Consider the following 21,123-nt stretch of genomic DNA (forward strand, 5'->3'; position numbering starts at 1 on the left):
AGCCTGTGCTCTGCAACGAGAAGCCACAAGAAGCCGCGCACCGTGACGAAGAGTAGCCCCCAGTCGCCGCAACTAGAGATAGCCCGCACGCAGCAACAAAGACCCAACGCAGCCAAAAAAGAATATTTCTGAACGACAAGCCTTTGGTATATCTCTCACTTTCAGGTAGGATGGCATGAATTGAAAACATCTCAAAATGGATTCTTCTGGGGGAATTCCCTGTTGCTCCAGTGGTTAAGACTCGGCGCTTTCACTGCCATGGGCCCGGGGTTCCATCCCTGGTCTGGGAACTAAAATCCCACAAGCAATGTAGCATGGCCAGAAAAAAATAAAGGATTCTTTTATTTCTTATCATGATAGCAGAATCAAAAATATATTAAAACGGAAGGATTATTTCACTGTGTTTAGAATCAGAGCAGCAAGGAAATAAATCTGTGAGTTAGAAAACACTACGGGCCTAATAATTTTTGCCCGACACTTGGAACACTGAGACTGGCCAGGTGTTACATGGAATATGACACTATCGGGAAAATGAACAAAGTCCATAGATACAATCTGGCGCTAACACCTTTTCCCTTTACCGATCTCTGTTCTTGAGATAGAAATATGAAACTTGAAAATTCACATTTCATATTAAAATTGTGGTGGATATTGAACACAAATTGCTAATATATTGGGGGAAAATGTCTCGCATTAATATTTCTATGAAAAGGAGACAATATCTAAAATTGAAAAGGATTTTGCATCACAACGATCAATCTCCTTAGTCATCCAGCAGCCAGGTTGCTAGAAAAACACTGAAGACTGAGTGGTCATGGAGGAAGAAGGGAAAGGACCCATCACATCCCACACGGCACCCTCTGGACTTCCTGTTGGGTGAGAATGATAAACCTATTTCTTTCAGTTACTGTTTTCCAGGCAGTCTATCACAAATAGAAACTGTCCGACCTGAGAAATAGGATTGTTATTTAGCGATGGGGACAGAATGGAGCATCTGAGAAAGAATCTTGAATTTAAAATGTTGTGGCTTAAGAAAACTTCATGAAGACATCCCTTCACTCATGAGCTAGAACTGTTTAGCATGTGTTGTGGAAAATTCATGTGTGAAAAAATTGTGGTGTGAGAATTTGTGACAAATATTCAGAACATTAGGCTGTAAAGTACAGGACAATTAAATTTCAGTCCACAAATATAATCGCATGTTCATTTGACCATCTGACCTACTGAGCTATGATCCTATCCATCACACTAACCGTCTTTGCACTCATAAAGTACATTCACTCATTCCTTCAATGGGGAATGAGGCCAATCACTGAATATGTAGGAAGAAATACAATAACCTGCCTTCAGGAGCTTATACTGTATAAGGGAATGTCAGCAATTATTAAATAAGATACGACTGTGTTAGGTACAATGAAGAGGTATATATATTAACACAATGATAGAGTGAGATGGTGGCCTAAATTAAACAATGTGTTCAGGAAATGCTCAAATGAAAAGAAGATAACTAAACAAAAGCATTGATTAATTGTGTGTCATGCAAACCCACATGAAGACCATGAGGATCAGGATGAAAGTGATATTTGGAATTCAGGAAAGGAAAGAAAACGAATTGTGACCTGGAGTACCCAGAAGAGCCCAGTGCTTTGGGTCCATTTACAACTCTGGACAGAAAAAGAAGAGAATAAATTTGTTTATTTAAGGCACTCTGTGGTAATTATGTACAGCATAAATAGGAAATTTAATTATGTGGTGTATGTAGAAAAACAAAAGAACCTACAAACGTTTCTGGAAAAAGAATAATTTGCAAGGTGTCAGGACACAAGTAGAACATGCAAAAATTGATTGCAATGCTATATACTAGAAACTTACAAATGAAATTGAAATTTAAGATGTAATATATTGGTGAACGCTCAAAAAAGTAAAAGAAAAATGTGTAAACTAAGAAAATAAGGGGTCAAGGAAAAGGAAGAGTCTCTGGTACACTGCAGAAGTTCATTAGCAACTTGTAGTTGTTTGAGGGAAGTGGCAACTGGAAACGAAGTTTTGCAGAAACATTCTCGCCACACCAAGTGTGCACTATCCTTGCACTTCCGCTGAAGTTATGTTGCAGTTCTAGAAAATGGTACGTCAGAATCACAAACACGTCACAGAGACTGGCTGTCACCTTCTCCCCCAGACACTGTTACAAAATGCTAAGCGGGGGCTTCCCTGGTGGCACAGTGGTTGAGAGTCCGCCTGCCGATGCAGGGGACGCGGGTTCATGCCCCGGTCCGGGAGGATCCCACGTGCCGCGGAGCGGCTGGGCCCGTGAGCCGTGGCCGCTGAGCCTGCGCGTCCGGAGCCTGTGCTCCGCAACGGGAGAGGCCACAGCAGTGAAAGGCCCGCGTACCGCAAAAAAAAAAAAAAAAAAAAAAAAAAAAGCTAAGCAGGTAGTCCTGGCACCAGAAAGCAATCAGAGGAGTATTTTGCTATTTGAGACTAAAAGGCAGAGTCTATGAGAAGTGGGGGAAGTGCTCCCACCTCAAACAGGGATTTCTCTGGGACAGACAATAGCACAGTGGCAAAGATGCAAACATAGGAGGAATAATTTCACAATAATCCAGCATAGATTTTCTGATGCCTGGTGAGCTGTTAGCCCCAAGGAAAGGTTTTCCCATTCATAACATCTGTGAGGTAATCTCCAGAATGAATTACTTGGTGTATCAATTCCTTTTCTAAAGACCTGGCCACAATAATTACATCTATCTGGTTTCTTTCCAGAATAAGTATTCTAGTAAAGCCGAAAATGTGGACACCTAGTAAATGCCTTGACACTTCACTACACTGTTAAACTCTCTCAAGATCGTGGATTACCTGATGTTCAGTTAGGCTTAAGGGCAAACTGAAGAATTTGCCACACACATTACATTTGCAAGGTTTCTCTCCAGTATGAATTCTTGGGCAGATTATAAGGTATGAATTTTGACTAAACACATGTAGACAGTTTACATGCAAGGTTTCTTTCCATTATAGATTATCTGGCGGTAAGAGAGGCTGCACACACAAAAACTTTACGACACTCATGATACTTGTACAGATTCTCCCCACTGTGATTTCTCCAAAGAATTGTAAGGTGTGAATTTTCAAATTTGAATTTTTTTTTAAAGTTTGAATTTTGAAGACCTTTCCACATACAACACATTTATATGGTTTTTCTTAAGTATGGATTTTCTGATGTGTAGCAAAGGTGGAGACCTGAGTAAAGGCTTTTCCACACTCAATACATTTGCAAGGTTTCTATCCATTATGTAGTCTGTGATGAATTCGAAGACGTTGTTTGTAACGAAAGACTTTGCCACACTCATTACATTTGTAAGGTTTTTCCCCAGTATGAATTCTCTGATGACACACAAGGTTTGAATTTTTACTAAACACTTTGCCACACTCACTACATTTGTAAGGTTTCTCTCCAGTATGAATTCTCTGATGAACTGTAAGGTTTCCTTTTCGATTAAAGAGCTTGCCACACTGATTACATCTGTAAGGTTTCTCACCATTATGAATTTTCTGATGGCGTGCAAGGTTTGAATTCTGACTGAAGGCTCTCCCACACTCATTACATTTGTAAGGTTTTTCTCCAGTGTGAACTTGTTGATGCCTTGCAAGGGTTGGCTTCTCACGAAAGAACTTCCCACACTCGTGACATCTGTAAGGTTTCACTGCAGTATGAATTTGTTGATGCCTTGTAAAGGTTCTCCTATCCCGAAAAAGCTTGCCACACTCATTACATTTGTGAGGTTTCTCTCCAGTATGAGTTACCAGATGACTTGTAAGGTGTGTTTTTTGACTAAAGACACTGCCACATTCACCATATTTGTAAGGTTTCTCTCCAGTATGAATTCTCTGATGAACTACAAGGACTGTATTCTGATTAAAGACTTTGCCACATACATCACATTTATATTGCTTAGCTTCTCTATGGATTATCATATGTCTCCTGAGGCCTGAGGTAGAATAAATGGTTTTCCCACACACGTTACATTGATAAGGCATCTCTCCAGTATGAATTCTCTGATGACTTGTAAGATGTGAATTTTGACTAAACCTCTTGCCACACTCATTGCATTCATAAGGTTTCTCTCCAGTATGAACCCTCCTATGACTCACAAGGTGTGAATTTCGACTAAAGACCCTGCCACACACATCACATTTACGCAGTTTCTTTCCTGTGTGGATTCTCTGATGTCTACTGAGGTTTGAGCCCTGAGGAGAGGTTTTGCCATACTCATTACCTTTGTAAGGACTTTCCCTGTGTGCTTTCTGGTCTTCTGTCATTATTGAAAGATGCATAAAATCACTCCCATGTATATTAGAAATTTTGGATTGGCCAGTAGGAGAAATTTCTTGAGATGGTGAAAATGAGGTACTATTGTTGATGCTCTTGTCAGCTTGATGAAATTCATAAGTTTTCTGTTTACTTCTAAACATATGCAGTTCATCCGAAAAGCTTAAGGCCAGCCTATTTGCAATCGGATTCTTTCCTGAATCCCTTCCACCATGTCGAACTCTTCTATAAGTGACATCTTTGTTAGGGGATGTAGGGATATTTTTGTAATTTCTTTCATCGGCTCTCCACTGACACCCAAGGTCACGCATAGTCTCCTGTATTTCCCGTAGGTAAAAATGCTTGATTTCACAGCTTCCACGGCTTCCCAACCTCACTGTTTGGAATATTCCTCCTATATCAGTGTTTGATTTTAGTTGTAATTTCTTGATCATGTGTATATGAGAGAGATCTACAAGACAAAAAGGACCATAGGTATACTATTTGTTACACTGCATGAATAAATGTTTCATGGTGAATATATGATGTTACACCAAAAGTAATACTTTTACCAAACACAGTTATGAAACTCCTCAACCATGATGTTAAAGATTTTTAGGGACACTGAAGAATAGGATTCTTTACTAAAGAAACAGTTATTACACATAATTCAACTTAAGTTTATGGCAGCCTACCTGCAAACACACTGGGACAAAACATTCAACTGGAAAAACTTGTATTCGTTCTCAAAAAGAAGCTTTTCCACCATAACCACAAAGCATATACCAATTAAGACTCAACATACAAATACCAGTAGTTTAGAAAGGAAAACTCAAAGGAGACGCGACAAGAAGTGAGCTGTGTAACTAACAGTGTTATTCAGCAATCCCTCCTTCAAATGGTTTCTGAGTCATCATGGTTGCATATATTAATTTAAGTCATAGCCTGAGAAAGTTGCTCAATGGATGAAAGGGGATCATTTTTACAGTGTGAGTAAAGAAAAAGGTAGAGTGATGGGTGAAGAAAGGCTGTGGAAACTGGGGAGATCAGGAGAACAAGTTAAATGTGTGAGCAAATGACTGTTTCTGTCAGCATCAAGGGACCATGCAAAGAAAGACCAGGACTGATAAGGGCCTCAGTGAAGCGCAAGGAATAATAGACATGGGGTATCACTCCTTGTGACTGCATGTACGTGTGAATAAAACTGTACGAGGCAACTAAAAATAAGGAGGTTAAAAGAAAAGAAAAATTGGCTTAGCAAGTAACACAATACTGCTCAATTTTTAACTGGAAGTTATCCTACGGGTATGCGGCCAAAATGAAAGAGATTTAAAAAGAGAGCAAATAAAATACTTTAGATATAAAGCAGTTGTACATCTATTACATTATTTGCTATGTAGGGTATCAAATTCAATATTCCCTAAGTCCCATTTCCATGCACATTTTCACAAAGAACAGAAATAATATTCCATGAGATGTGCAAGATGGTTCTTAGCTGAAACCTGAAGGAAAAACTAGAATAAGTCCATCAAAAGGAAATGGGGGACTTCTCGGCTAGGGCAGTGGTTAAGAATCCGCCTGCCAATGCAGAGGACACGGGTTCAATCCCTGGTCTGGGAAGATCCCACATGCCGTGGAGCAACTAAGCCCGTGTGCCACAACTACTGAGCCTGTGCTCTCGAGCCCGTGAGCCACAACCACTGAGCCCACGTGCCACAACTACTGAAGCCCGCTCACCTAGAGCGTGTGCTCCACAACAAGAGAAGCCACTGCAGTGAGAAGCCCACGCACCACAACAAAGAGTAGCCCCTGTTCACCACAACTAGAGAAAGCCCACGCACAACAATGAAGACACAACAGAGTCATAAATCAATTAATTGATTAATTACTTAATTTAAAAAAACTAAACTAAAACTAACACCACACTAAAAGGATTATATACAATAACGTAAGGTGATATATTCTTGAAATGTAAGGTGGTTCAAGATATGCAAACTTTTCTCAACTGATGCAGTAAAAACCATATGACACAAGTCAACAGGCTTTCAAGATAAAAACACTCAATAAACAAGGAATTTAAAAAGCTACTGCAACACACTGAAGAACATATATTAACTGCCGACAGCTAACATCAGGCTCACTGGTCAAAGACTGAAAGCATTGTTTCTAAATCAGAAACTGGAAAAGGATACCTGCTCTATTTCTAAAAGCTTATTCCTGGAAATCCTAGCAGGAACAAATAGGCATAAAAAGACAAAGAAGTATCCAAATAGAAAAAGGAAACAAAATCATGTGTTTTAAAGCAACATGATGTAATATGTAGAAAACCATGAAGATCCTGCTAAAAATCTGCTAGAAATAATGAATGAACTCAGAAAAATTACAAGATACTAAATCAACACACAAAAATCAATTGTGTTTCTATATATTAATAATGAAAAATCAAGAAAGAAATTGAGAAAACAATTCCATTTACAATAACATCAAAAAATAAAACAAGGGGACTTCCCTGGTGGCGCAGTGGTTAAGACTCCACGCTCCCAATGCAGGTGGCCCAGGTTCGATTCCTCGTCAGGGAACTAGATCCCACATGCATGCCACAACTAAGGAGCCCGCCTGCCACAACTAAGGAGCCGGTGAGCAGCAACTAAGACCTGGTGCAACCAAATAAAAACAAACAAACAAATAAAAATTTTAAATAAGTAAATAAATAAAACTAAACACTTGGGCATAACCTTATACAGGACAGAAAGATGTGTACACCATGAACTAAAAACATGGCTAAAAATATTAGGAAAGACACAAATCGATGCAAGGATATCCTCAATTCATGTATTTGAAGTCAATATTGTCAAGATGTCAATATTACCCTGATCAACAGATTCAACCCACTCCCTAGTAAAATCCCAATAGCATTTCTTGAAGAAATAGATAAACACACCCTACAGATTCATTTGGAATCTCAAAAGATGCTGAACAGCAAAATAAGCTTGAAAAGAACAAAGTCATAGGTCTCACATGTCTTTATTTCAAAACTTACTCCAAACCTACACTAATCACAACACCGTGGTACAAAGATAAAGGCAGAGAGTCTGGTGGGATTGTACAGAGACGTCAAAAAAAAAAAATCTCTTGTACGTGGTTAAACGATGTTGTACAAGGGGGTCAAGACAACTCAATGAGGGAAGGGCAGTCTATTAAAAAAAAGATGTGGAGAAAACCAGTTGTCCAAATACAGAACAATTAAGTTGGACCATTAACCTATAGGATATACAAAACTAATGAAAGACCTAAATCAAAGACCAACATGTATAAAACTGCTAGAAGTAAACATACAGGAAAAGCTTTCTGACACTGAATTCACCAATGATTTATCAGATATAACACAAAAATCACAGGTGACAAAGTAAAAGTAGCAATTTGAACTACCTCAAAGTTATAAACTACTGTGATTAGAGCACACTCAGTAGAGTCAAAAGGAATCTACTGTACGGGAGAAAATATTTACAAATGATCTACGCCATAGTAGGATATCGAGACTACATAAAGAACTCTAAAAAGAACTAATCACCAGTTCTACCGTAAGGGGGCCGGCTCTTCCCCAATCAACCAACCACACGGGGAAAATAGGAAACAAAACCACAAGAGCAACATCAAATACATAGACCTGATGATTAAAGAAATAAAATCAAGACCATTTATCATGCATAGAAAAGCACAAAATGAAGGTAGCAGTGCCGTAAACAAAACAAATGATGGTTCGTCATTGAAGGTATCACTCCACTTCATAAGCTGTCTCAATTTTCTTTTTTTTTTGACCACGGCGTGGCTTGTGGGATCTTAGTTCCCTGACCAGGGATTGAACCCGTGTCCTTGGCAGTGAAAGTTCTAACCGCTGGACCGCCAGGGAATTCCCAAGCTCTCTCATTAAGATGCTGCAAAATTAAGGGTGGATGTAGAATGAACAGTGGGCAAACAGGTGACCAAAAAATATGGCATCAACAACAGTTTAGTTAATAGCCTAACTTGAGGATACGAAGTTGGACAATGTTATCTCTAGGAGAAATTCCTATACCATTTCTTGAGGATCAAAGGGGATGATCAGTAGTACATGTAAACGACATTGTCACAGTGAGACATGCTTTGGTAACATTCCTCAAAACCAGAAAAAGAACTGGAAAGACTTATCAATCAGGGTCTTTATTTTGCATCCTAGAACATGCTGACGCCCCCTACTAACTAGCTTATAGTGGTGACTTTCTATGTAGCAGGAAATATTGCAACAATGAGGGAAAGTATTCACCATCAAGAATTTAATGTTGGGACTTCCCTGGTGGTGCAGTGGTTAAGAATCCACCTGCCGATGCAGGGGACACAGGTTCGAGCCCTGGTCTGGGAAGATCCCACGTGCCGCGGAGCAACTAAGTCCACGTGCCACAAATACTGAGGCTGTGCTCTAGAGCCTGTGAGCCACAACTGCTGAAGCCTGCACACTTAAGAGCCCGTGCTCCACAGCAAGAGAAGCCACTGCAATGAGAAGCCCGTGCGCCGCAACGAAGAGTAGCCCCTGCTCGCCGCAACTAGAGAAAGCCCGCGCGCAGCAACGAAGACCCAACACAGCCAAAAGTAAATAAATAAAATAAATAAATTTATTTTTTAAAAAAGAATTTAATGTTACACAGTAAACCCATCCCACAGTGTCCAGCAGGAGTTGTCCATTAACTGCAGGTACATTGTCACAGCAAAGAAAAGGGATAAAATTTCAGACCCTGGGAGTATGTATTTCAAAGTAAGTTTCACAGGCAAAATCATGCAAACCTGGGAGAATATGAAATCAGAAAGAACACATATTTCCCTACAAGGTAGAGCACTAAGAGAGGAAAAAATTACAAGATATGGGGTTCAGATATTATGAGTCCTTGACATGGAATCATGAGCTTGACCCACAGATTCCAAGCTAGTCGGAAAGATTCGTATGTTCCCCCCAGGAGGGACTGGGGATTAAAACGAGGACCTCTCTGTCCACCGTCTTTACAGTTTTCCTAAGTAACAGTTACAGAAGACCTAATGCACCTGCCTATTACACACATCCGTGATATGTGTGGCCAAGTCAGAACAGAAAAACATGGCTGAGGGGTCTCAACAAGCAGACGGGGCTTGAGACAGCTCCACGCAGGTTCGGAGGTGCCAGAACTGAGAACTGAGCATCGAAGGGAATCAAGTCCAAAAGGAGAGCTGAGGGGGCAACGGACCCCTTTAAAACAACCCTGTTCACGCCTCTCAAAATCCAAGAATAACAAGTTCACAGGAGCCAAACGGCCAAGTGACGTAGACCATGATAAAGACTTTGCCTTTGTTGCTGGTGGAGCTCCTGCACCACTGGAGAGTGATACGATACATTTGAGAGACAGTGATAACTCAGGGAGAAGGAAAATTTCCTCTCAGACTTGACAGCAAATGAACTTCTGTTTTCCCAGACAACTCTCCATCTGTGTAGACTTTCCCAAACACTACTAATGCTGTGGCTTCCTCTCTGCCCTTCTGAGATCTGACTTGTGCTCAAATTTCGACTCATTCCCACCCATTTGTTGTTTTGCTATTTTCATGTCACTCTTCACGGTCCAGACTGCTTCCTCTTGCTCAAATATGCAAATAATATTCACATCAAAAACAGAAATTCCTGCCTATCGAAAGAAATGTCAACTGCTGTGGCTTTTCCAGAATTCCAGCTCTCTGCTCACATGAGAGTGAGGACATTACAGGTGGGTCTGGAAAAATGTTTCACGAATTCAGCCACTGCCTGCCTCCCTCTCAATGCAGAGGGAACAATGTAACATACAGATATCCAGCTCTCTACCAAGAAGTACGGAATCAAAAGCACAGGGGTACAGCACAGGGAATGAAATATTTTTAAAGTTTCCAGTTGGGCATTAGACATACTCAAGCACTGGAAAAACTCCTGGTATACCATGAAGTGGCCAGGTCACCTGAAGAAAGGGCATGTTTAAACTCCTGATACTAGGACTTCCCTGGTGGCACAGTGGTCAAAAATCCGCTTGCCAGGGCTTCCCTGGTGGTGCAGTGGTTGAGAGTCCGCCTGCCGATGCAGGGGACGCGGGTTCGTGCCCCGGTCCGGGAAGATCCCACATGCCGCAGAGCGGCTGGGCCCGTGAGCCATGGCCGCTGAACATGTGCGTCCAGAGCCTGTGTTCTGCAACGGGAAAGGCCACAGCAGTGAGAGGTCCGCGTACAGCAAAAAAAAAAAAAAAAAAAAATCCGCTTGCCAATGCAGGGGACACGGGTTCAAGCCCTGGTCTGGGAAGATCCCACATGCCGCGGAGCAACTAAGCCCGTGCACCACAACTACTGAAGCCCACGCACCTAGAGCCCAACTTCTGCAACAAGAGAAGCCACCACAATGAGAAGCCTACACACAGCAACGAAGAGTAGCCCCTGCTTGCTGCAACTAGAGAAAGCCCACGGCCAGCAACCAAGACCCAACAAAACCAAAAATAAATAAATAAAATGGGAAAAAAAAACAGCACCCAAAACTCCTGATGCTACATCACAAAACTTTTCTTGCCCGGTCAACATGGCTTTGAGTTCAGTTAAGGAAGGCAGGTGATCCCAAAAGGCCAACAATGGTAAATGCAAAGACACCCTCCCGACTTTTAGAGGGAAGTTATCCTCACCTACAGAGAGCAGGTTCCTGTAGGTCTCCAGCATCACGTCCCTGTACAAGACCCTCTGAGCAGGGTCCAGCCATTCCCACTCTTCTGGAGAGAATTCGATGACCACATCCTTGAAGGTCAACTGTGCCTTAAATAAAAAAAAAACATTTCGCCAAGGGGCCATGAGCAGAGCTCTTATTTGCATATAAAATGAGCAGAGGTGAAAAGATCTATTAGGTTGAAGCATGTATTCTTTTTTTTTTTAAACATCTTTCTTGGAGTATAATTGCTTTACAGTGGTGTGTTAGTTTCTGCTTTATAACAAAGTGAATCAGCTATACATATATATATATATATCCCCATATCTCTTCCCTCTTGCATCTCCCTCCCACCCTCCCTATCCCACCCCTCTAGGTGGTCACAAAGCACCAAGCTGATCTCCCTGTGCTATGCAAAACTATGTATTCTGACAGTCATGTAAAGGCATTTGGAGCTACTTGTGTGTCTAATTTTAATTTCTTATGCATTGTCATAGAGATTACAATATGCTTCAAATAGATAGAGATTTATCATTTTTGTAGGAAATACGTGAAATAGATACAAATAAAAATTCAATGCCGGGTTGTCTATACGGAAGTGTTAGCTATTATGTGGTACACACTGAGCGATAATTAAACCTGGAGGTGGAGGAGCAAGAGTGGAGTCTTCAGAGACGACAAAGTCCACAGTGGGTTTAAGGAAAGCTCAAAGTCTCCTATCATGATGATAACAGCAGCAAAGACGAACACTGTTTGAACACTTGCTACGTGGTATGCATTACTCTAAATGTTTTACTTGTATGAACTTGTTATCAACAACACAGCTCATTACAGAAAGACCTGTTCCGATACTGCAGAGAAAACTGTGTCAGACACTGAGAAACTCGACTCAGGTCAAGAATCTAAGGAATCACACAGCAAGCGGCCAAACTCCGAAGGTTGGACTTTGGAAATGAAGTTTAAAATCAAAGAGCTAAGTAACACATACAGCATTAAAAGCACATTGCCACAGGGCTTCCCTGATGGCGCAGTGGTTGAGAGTCCGCCTGCCGATGCAGGGGACACGGGTTCGAGCCCCGGTCTGGGAAGATCCCATATGCCGCCGAGCAGAGCAGCTGGGCCCGTGAGCCATGGCCGCTGCGCCTGCGCGTCCGGAGCCTGTGCTCCGCAACTGGAGAGGCCACGACAGTGAGAGGCCCGCGTACCAGGAAAAAAAAAAAAAAAAGAAAAAAAAAGTACATTGCCAGAACCTCAGGGCTTTCCCAACACCCCTCAAATCCCACCCCACCCTCCTCTGCCCTTGGAAAAGGAAAAAGAGGAGATGCGAGAAGAGTCCGTTTTCCTGGAGGGAGCCTTGCCCTAAGCAAGCCTCCTCATCTGACTGTAGCTTCCCACAGGCCACTGCCCTTCCACGGAAGGGGTGAGCACCCAGGGTGCGTGAACGGGATGGAAAATGCCAGTCTGTCTGGCAAAGGGAGGGCGAAACGGGCCGGCAGACAGGAGCTGCCTAAGAAACACGCGGTGGCTCTCGTGGGACCACAGCGCCCCCTGGTGGAGCTGCTGGTGGCCAACGGTCTGGAGGGGCCTATGTTGGACCAAAGGGGCTTCGGGGCCCCGTCAGTGAGGCAGGGGCATGCTGGGAAAGGCAGTGCCAGCCCCACCAGGCTGTGTGAGGGGCAGTGAGGATGACTCCACACCACGCACCAGGGCCCACTGCTGCCCAGAGCTCACATCAGCGAGAACCTGTCTGTGGGCAGAGCTCGGGGTGGTGTGTTCCAGATTCTGGGTTCGGCTGCCTGGGTTCAAGTCTCAGCCGCAACACATCCCAGCTGTGTGGCCCTGGGCAAGTCTCTTAACATCTCTCTGAACCTCAGGCTCCTCCACTGTAAAATGAGGGTAATAACTAGGATCCACTTCATGCATGGGAATTAAAGACTTTAATGTTCTGAAAGCCCTCAGAACAATGCTGTGTTCATACTAAGTGCTACTGGGAGGAGGAGGAGGAGGAGGAGGAGGAGGTTAAATAAACAAAATGCTCTTGGAAGCTTAAAAAAAAAAAAAACTACATTGCCAGACAGTTCCCTGAGAAAACGTGAACGAAGTTCAAGGTGAACAACATGGAACGGCCTAAAAGGCCACTACACGTGTGCATGCACATATGCACACAAAATGTTAGTAATTGTATTACTATTTAAACCATTAACATAATGGTATAAAAATATTCAAGGCCATAGAATATATTAAAAATATAATTTCTACTGCAAAAAGGTAAAATACATAGTTTCAAAATCATGACGACTTTTATCTAAAGCATGGAATTGTACATCCATGAATGTATGCACACACATGTCCACACTATATCAAGTGCAATGAAAGGAGTATTCTCCGGACAAATTTTCAGACAATTTTTTCATCATCATTTTTATTCATGTGCATTTCAGGATCTTCCAGACAATGAAAATGTATCAATTGTACTCAACTGCATTTGTCCACATAATTCCAGAATGGGTTACTAAAAAATAACAGTAGAGACATGAAAAAAATAGCAGAATACTTTAATTCCAACCTCAATATAATAACTAATTAAAAAATACGATTTTGTCCATTAAGCCTTAAATAGGTATTAACAAAGGCAAAAGAGTTTCTTTTTTCCCACTATAAAATTTTGACTCAAAGCTGGAAAAGTTATTACTATTATACATTATTTGCACAGATTAATAATAAAATTATCATGATAGTAAAATTAAAACCTTATTAGACAATTAAAAATCATGACAGGGCTTCCCTGGTGGCGCAGTGGTTGAGAGTCCACCTGCCGATGCAGGGAATGCGGGTTCGTGCCCCGGTCCGGGAGGATCCCACGTGCCGCGGAGCGGTTGGGCCCGTGAGCCACGGCCGCGGAGCCTGCGCGTCCGGAGCCTGTGCTCCGCAACGGGAGAGGCCACAGCAGTGAGAGGCCCGCTTACCACAAAAAAAAAAAAATCATGACAAAAAAACATGGAAAAAATATATTGTTATTAAGCAAGAATATTCCACCAAACATCATGATCAGAAGGAAACACTTGATTAATTCCCGCTGAAGTTACAGTGGAGTGAAGGGGGCTGGCCAGGGCTCCTGCCTTTCACCACTGTACACGGTGCCTGAGCAGCGACCACTAGCGGAAGTAACAGGAGGAAAACAGAGAGCAAGAGACACACAGAGAGTGTGTCAGAGCTGTAACCGTGAACATTCACAAATCTAAGGACACGGACAGGTGAAAAGTGAAAGGGTGGAAAAAGATATTCAATCCTAAAGGGAGCAGGGGTGACTGCACAATATCAGACAAAATAAACTAAGGAAAAAACTAATACAAGAGACAAAATACATAATGAAATGAGAAAAGGGTAAATTTACCAAGAAGCTATAACAATTACAAATATGTATACACCTAACATCAGAGCTCCCCCCAAAATGAAGATGCTCTTAACAGAAATAAAAATGGAAATAGATAACAGCACAATATTAGTATCAGATTTCAATACCTGAGTTTTACCAATGCATGGAAACCAAAAGATCAATAAGGAAACAGAGCACTTGAACAACACTGTAGAATAACGGTACCTAACAAAGGTGTACAGAACACTCCACCCAACAGCAGCAGAAAACACATCCTTCTCAAGCACATGTGAAACATTCTCCATGACAGACCACATGCTAGACAGTAAAACAAATCTTAACAAATTTATGAAGATTCAGATCATAAAAAGTATCTTCTTTAACCACAGTGAAATGATACCAGAAATAAAGATCAGAATGAAAACAGGAAAATGCTCCAAAAGTGGAAATTAAACAGTTCATTCTTAAAGAAGCAATGGGTCAAAGAAGAAATCACAAGGAAATTTTTTAAATATCTGAATGAAAATAAAAACAACATGCCAAAATCTCTAACAGGGAGTCAAAGAAGGACTAAATGGGAAGTCCACACTGCTAAATCCTTACAACAACAAAGGAGAAAGATGCACACTCTGCACTGCTGTTCAAGAAACTACTGAACAACTTAGCGAGAGTTACTGGAAAATGAAAAAACAATTCGAAGTTATCCAGACTGAAAAAGAAGTAAAATTATCTTTTTTTTGTAGGTGACAAGGTTCTCTATATCGAAAGCAAAAAGATTCCAAGAGAAAACTACTACTTCAAAAAACAACTTTAAAAAAGTTGCAGCATAAAAAATCAGCACATGAAAATCAGCTGCATATACAATGAACAATGTCAACAGAAAATCAGAGAACAATCCTATAGAATCCTTAGGAAAAGATCAGCCAACTAGGTGCAAGATTTGTACATTGAAAAGTACTACACGTTCTTTAAAAAAGTGCATAGGGCCTTTCTCGCCTTCTGAGACGGCCCACACTCTGTCTGTGGAGTGTGTTTCTCTCTAAACTAATCCACTTCTTACCTATCACTTTGCCTCTGACTGAATTCTTTCTGCCACGAGACATCAAGAATCTGAGCTTCATTAAGTCCTGAAACCAGGAAACCTCCTGACCAGGCCCACCTGTGAATGGCTGCCTGAAGAAAGAAATTAACAAGTCCCCTCGGGAGCCTGAACCAACCAGAACTTGACCCTCTCCTTTTTCACTATAAAAGCAGCCTGAATTCTCTAACTCAGGGCAGATGGCTTTTGGACACTAGTCCACCATCTTCTTGGTCTGCTGGCTTTCCGAATAAAGGCGCTATTCTTTGCCCCCCCCCCCACACACACACAAAAGTGCATAGAGATACATAGAAACACCCTGTACTCATGGATTGGGAACCTCATATTTTTTAAATGACCAAATTAGGGACTTCCCTGGCGGCCCAGTGGTTAGGACTCCGAGCTTCCACTGCAGGGGGCACAGGTTCAATCACTGGTTGGGGAACTAAGATCCTGCAAGCCCTGTGAAGCAGCCAAAAAAAAAAAAAAAGGAAAAAACAAAACAAAATGACCTAATTACCCAAAGTTTTCTACAGATTCAATGGAATCCCTATATAAAATTTCAAAGGCGATTTTTGCAGTAATAGAAAAAATCATGCTAAAATTCAAGAGGCAGCAAACAGCCAAAATACTCTTGAAAAGGAAGAGGAAGGCAGTCATTTTTAGATTTTAAAACATATTACAAAGTAATCAACACGATGTGGTACTGGCATAAAAACAGATACATAAACCAATGGAACAGATTAGAAAACTCAAATAATCCTTGAAATATATGTAAAATGCATAGACAAGGGTGCCAAGACTACACAAAAGGCAGGATAGTCTCAGTAAGAAATGGTGCTGAGAAATTACATACCTACTAGCAAAAGAATGAAGCTGGAACCTTACCTACATTAAAGGTAAAAACTTCTGTCTCAAAGGATACAGTCCACAGGTAAAAAGTCAGCCTCTGAGGAATGGAGGTGATGAAATTGATTTAAAGAATGTCCAACTGCCAGAGATTTAGGTTGATTTCATGGTTTAAATTCAAGGATGGAAGAAAACACCCTCTGTCACTGATTTAAGGTTCTGAACTTTCCATTCCATTCCCAATCAGTAAGATTAAGTCAGGGGCTTCCCTGGTGGCGCAGTGGCTGAGAGTCCACCTGCCGATGCAGGGGACGCGGGTTCGCGCCCCGGTCCGGGAGGATCCCACGTGCCGCGGAGCGGCTGGGCCCGTGAGCCGTGGCCGCTGCGCCTGCGCATCCGGAGCCTGTGCTCCGCAACGGGAGAGGCCACAGCAGTAAGAGGCCCGCGTACCGCAAAAAAAAAAAAAAAAAAAAAAAAGATTAAGTCAGTGACTTACTCCTTTAGCTTCAATTGTCTTTGAGTTAAGTCAGAACAAATTTCCCCTTAATGCCTCTTCGCTAGAATCCACCTTGGCTGAGAGACTCATGTACACACAGGAGAGGACCCTGGGATAAACCAAATACAGACTCGGAGCCAGGCAAAGCACGATGACTGTCCAGAGGAAACCCAGAAGAAATGCCCTATATAAGTGATTCAAACTACCACAAAGGTACGACTCTTTCGTGTGTGTCTATTCAGACGTACTCTTTTGCCTCCTAATAAACACTTTACTTGCTTCACTACTTTCCGTCTGTTGAAATTCGTTTCTGTGAATGAATTCGGGCCAGGGGCCTTGGCAATGGCCACTGGCCCTGGTGGTCTAGGGTCTAGGATTCAGCACTCTCACTGCCACGACCTGACTTTAACCTCCAGCTGGGAGCTGAGATCCTGCTTCAAGCCTCTGTAGGCCGAGGCCACCAGAGATCAGCTTTTCAACATATCCCTGTCTAAATGATGTCTATTGTCTCTTTCAGGCAATTAGATAAGTGAAATCACGTAACTCTGCTGCCAATGTAATGTCCTAAAACGCAAATCTGATCAGATCACTCTTTTTTTTGGAGCAACAGGGTTTATTTCGTGCTCAGGTTAAATTTTGGCTGCAATATTCACATTTTCCTCACTCTGGAACCCAAAAGGGTAGAGCAGTCCTTATCTAGGACACCCTACTCCTATCACAGAAGGATCCATGGTAGAACCACACAAGGGTTCCTAAAGCTTCGGCTTGAAAAGGGCGTGGGTCACTTTTGCTCACGTTTTATTGGCTTAAGCCAGTCCTTTGCCCATGCCTGATGCCCCCAGAGAATTAGAAGTCTAATTCTCCCACAGGATGGGGAGACAAATCATCAAGACCCATGACACAGTGTGCTAACACTACGTTTAAGATTTTTGCGTTTATATTTAGGGTGAGACGGGCCAGCTTACAATCTTCCTTCCTCAAAGCGTCCTCGCTGCGCTCGCTTCGGCAGCACATATACCAAGACTGAAAAGTGTCCTTGTGATCAGACCACTCTTGACTTTGATCCCTTTATTGGTTTTTCATTGTTTGGTTAAATAAATTTCTTAGCCATTAAAAAAAAATTCCCCCTCATTGTTCTGTTTTCCAGATTTTACCAGGTATTGTGCATGTTAATACCTGACATGCATGTGCAGCTTCTTTATCCTGGTTGACAGAGATCAGACAGTGCATCCAGATGGGGCTTCTCAACAATCCCCGAGGCCCAGGAGCATTGACACTCCGTCTCCAATCCATGGGTGTGAAATCCGAGTGGAGACGACAGGGACTGAGGGAAGGACCCAGGTGACTGTGATGTACAACTGTCAGGCGGGATACTTCAGAGTCAGGGAAGATTAACGAGTCCAAAGAAGGGCATCTCACAAGGACAGACTGTGAATCAACTGAAAATACGATTTTACCTGAGAAAGAGTCATTCCTGACTCCTCTGCTTTCCCCTTCCTCCTCTTCCTCTTAGCAGAACACAAGAAAAGGAGAAAACAAAATATTAGACTAACTGGTAAAACTAGGATTTGAGTGTTAATATAAAAGATCATTGACAACTTTACCAAGTGTCCACCAAACCAGTCTAAAATTATTTGTTACATACCAAAGAGCTTTTCCAGTACAAAAGATAAAGAGGAGAAAGCAGGCAGGCCTCCAAGAAATCTGAAACACATTTTAAAAAGAAACAATTTGTGAGTTTTTTCATCTAATAATTGTGGTGTCAAAGTTTTAAAAATTTGACAATATATCATGTTTAGAAAAGAATGACTTGACTTGATTATAGAAGACCACCAAAGCTTGTTACAGAAACTAACGATTATTTATAGGGAAGTAGAAACTGAATGAAAATTTATTCCAAGCTACAAAAAGAATTATATGTAAAGAGATGAAAAAGAAAAGAAAACCCATCACAAAAAAATGAACACTTTTAAGGCTCCTTTAAAAAGGTACCATGTAGGGGCTTCCCTGGTGGTGCAGTGCTTAAGAATCCGCCTGCCAATGCAGGGGACACAGGTTCAAGCCCTGGTCCAGGAAGATGCCACATGCTGTGGAGCAACTAAGCCCGTGCACCACAACTACTGAGCCTGCGCTCTAGAGCCCGCGAGCCACAACTACTGAGCCTGCAAGCCACAACTACGGAAGCCCATGCGCCTAGAGCCTGTGCTCCACAGCAAGAGAAGCCACCAGAGTGAGAAGCCCGCACACCGCAAAGAAGAGTAGCCCCCGCTCCCTGCAACTAGAGAAAGCCCGCGCGCAGTAACGAAGACTCAATGCAGCCAAAATAAATAAATTAGATACAACATTAAAGAAATAAAAAATGTTTTTAAAATATACCAAAAATAAAATAAAAGGTACCATGCAGTGACAGATTCAATCATTTCTTGCTCCACGTGTCCTCTCCCTACTCCTCTGCCCCATGTCAGGAAAAGGGAAGGGGTAACTCACAACTGAGTGAAGCAAATCACAGCCCCCTGGCTAAACAGGGTTTGCAAATGGAAGTTATCTTCTGATACAAATAATTACAAAATGCACATGACAGGAGTTCTTCAATTCTCATCCTCATCTGTATAATTAAAGAAAAATTAAATTTATTACATTTTAAAAGAACAAATCATGTATCACAACTTAATCATCCATATCCAAACAACTCACCATACATCGGCAGGCAGCTCCCACCACCTACCTGCACTACCATGTGTTTCCATTTCATGAGGTTTATGTCTCCCTATTTTTTTATTTGTCTGTCTCTCTTCTTGTTCCCCTCCGCTCTCCCGCTGTTCCCGCCCTCCTATTTCCTCCCTCACACCTGGCCTGCGCCACTCTCGCGACCTGCTCCCCGTCTTGATGCTCTTTCTCCCCTGATTGCCCTAAATCTCTATGTATTTCTGCCTCTTTCTTCCCCCACCTGCTCCCTCTCTGCCCTTCGGGTTACACCCCTTCTGTCCCGGTTACACTCCCTTCCTCCTCCCTATCTGGCACCTCAGATGGCTGCGCTTCCTTCCTGCTCGCTCGCGCTCTCGCTCGCTCTCTCTCTCTCTCTCTCTCTCTCTTCCTCTTCTCTTCTAGTCACACTTTGTCCTCTTTCTCTCCCAGCACCACGTTGCTCTGTAGCCTAAGGTTCCAACTCTTCCATCCTCTCGCCCGCTCTGGGTGACGTGCCTCTCCTTTGTTCCCCCCCGTCCCGCCGCTGATCCAGGGCCCCTCTATGTTGCTCTCCCATCCCTGGAGATCCGACTGTTTAAAAATTTTACTTCTTTATTTTATTCACCTATTTCAGTGCTTAATCGCTTTCATTTCTCTGTCTTTTTACAAGTCCTCAGCCACCCCCTGTATTCCCGTCGACTCTCCCTCATTCTTTTCTCGTTCTCAGTTTTTTATTTCTGGCCGTCTCTGTCTCTGCTTCTCCTGATCCCCCTCGCCCACGTATTCACAGAGATGGTGACTGAATAAGATGCCCGCGTATCGAACGAGCAAATTTTCCGGCGACATGGACTTGGGACGGAAGAACACTGGGTGTCACACGCCTGGCCCAGGTCACTCCCCGCCCCGCACGCCGGAGGAGAGGAAGGGCTGACTACGAAGGGGAGGCCGGGGGAGCAAAAGGACCGGGCTGAGGGGACGCGAGGACAGAGGGGCGGGGAGGCGGGGAGGGGGTCTCCGGTTCTGCAGAATCCCAGGACCGGGGAGAGGACGCGGCCTGTCTGGGAGCGAGGCGGCCGGCGCTGCCCTCCAGGGGCCGAGAGGGCGAGGCTGGGGGGGCGCGAGTCCACCTCGAGGAAGGGGACGTTACATGGGGGGGGCGGAGCTACTAAAGCGTTTTAATCAGGAAAATGTAGTTTAAGTCGGTGTCTACGTGGGCCGAAGGCAGAAAAGCCAAGGGCAGGGACCAGCCGCGGAGCGAATTCAAACCCAAATGAAAAGATACCCGACCCGTAACGGCGACGTCTGGATTTACAGGGGTAGGAGGGCCGGGTGGTGGGATTTCAGGTCCACAGTCACTCCCAACACCCTGAGGTTTGAGTAAAGGGAGCCGGGCAGCACAAATTTACATTTCAAAGGAGACACTTACCCCCGGCAGCCAGACCTTCACTCCGAGCTCCCCACTTCCGCTTCCGTAAGAAACTGAGCGGAGTTAGAGGCAGGGCTTCCGGGGGCGGGGCCTGGGCGGAGCGCTAGCGGTGAGGGGCGGGGCGAGGAGGAAGCCAGTTCTGTGAACCGAGCACCGGGGGTCGGGGAGGAATCTTAACAGTTGTGTGGGCTACTTAGG

The 21,123-nt window shown here is 43.1% G+C and overlaps 3 protein-coding genes across 5 annotated transcripts in view; 2 read left to right on the plus strand and 1 right to left on the minus strand.

Annotated features, from left to right (window-relative positions):
- Positions 1-21,123, plus strand: part of LOC131744510 (zinc finger protein 665-like) — a 341,106-nt gene that overhangs the window by 225,600 nt on the left and 94,383 nt on the right. The gene's annotated exons all lie outside the window — the stretch shown is intronic.
- LOC131744559 (zinc finger protein 836-like) overlaps positions 1-21,123 on the plus strand; it is a 383,402-nt gene that overhangs the window by 195,061 nt on the left and 167,218 nt on the right. The gene's annotated exons all lie outside the window — the stretch shown is intronic.
- On the minus strand, positions 1,678-20,971 carry LOC131744601 (zinc finger protein 665-like). 2 transcript variants are annotated; one of them, XM_067018873.1, is made up of 6 exons: positions 20,926-20,971; positions 19,212-19,419; positions 18,460-18,518; positions 18,272-18,320; positions 10,999-11,125; positions 1,678-4,778 (listed from the first exon to the last, which is right to left on the minus strand). In XM_067018873.1, exons 2-6 carry the CDS (start codon positions 19,212-19,214, stop codon positions 3,280-3,282), a joined length of 1,737 nt encoding a protein of 578 aa, XP_066874974.1. In that variant the 5' UTR covers positions 19,215-19,419; positions 20,926-20,971; the 3' UTR covers positions 1,678-3,279. The 2 variants fall into 2 exon arrangements, 1 of the variants encoding a protein (XP_066874974.1); XR_010837724.1 differs by lacking the exons at positions 1,678-4,778; positions 10,999-11,125 and having other exon boundaries at positions 16,778-18,322.

Source organism: Kogia breviceps, chromosome 18, assembly GCF_026419965.1.
Source record: "Kogia breviceps isolate mKogBre1 chromosome 18, mKogBre1 haplotype 1, whole genome shotgun sequence".
NCBI lineage: Eukaryota > Metazoa > Chordata > Mammalia > Artiodactyla > Physeteridae > Kogia > Kogia breviceps.

Coding starts and splice junctions, on each gene's coding strand:
- LOC131744601 (XM_067018873.1), bottom strand. Junction 11,126..18,271: donor CAGGAATGACTCTTTCTCAG/GTAAAATCGTAT, acceptor TTTTTATTTAAG/GCACAGTTGACCTTCAAGGA. Junction 4,779..10,998: donor CAGGAACCTGCTCTCTGTAG/GTGAGGATAACT, acceptor TTTGTCTTGTAG/ATCTCTCTCATATACACATG.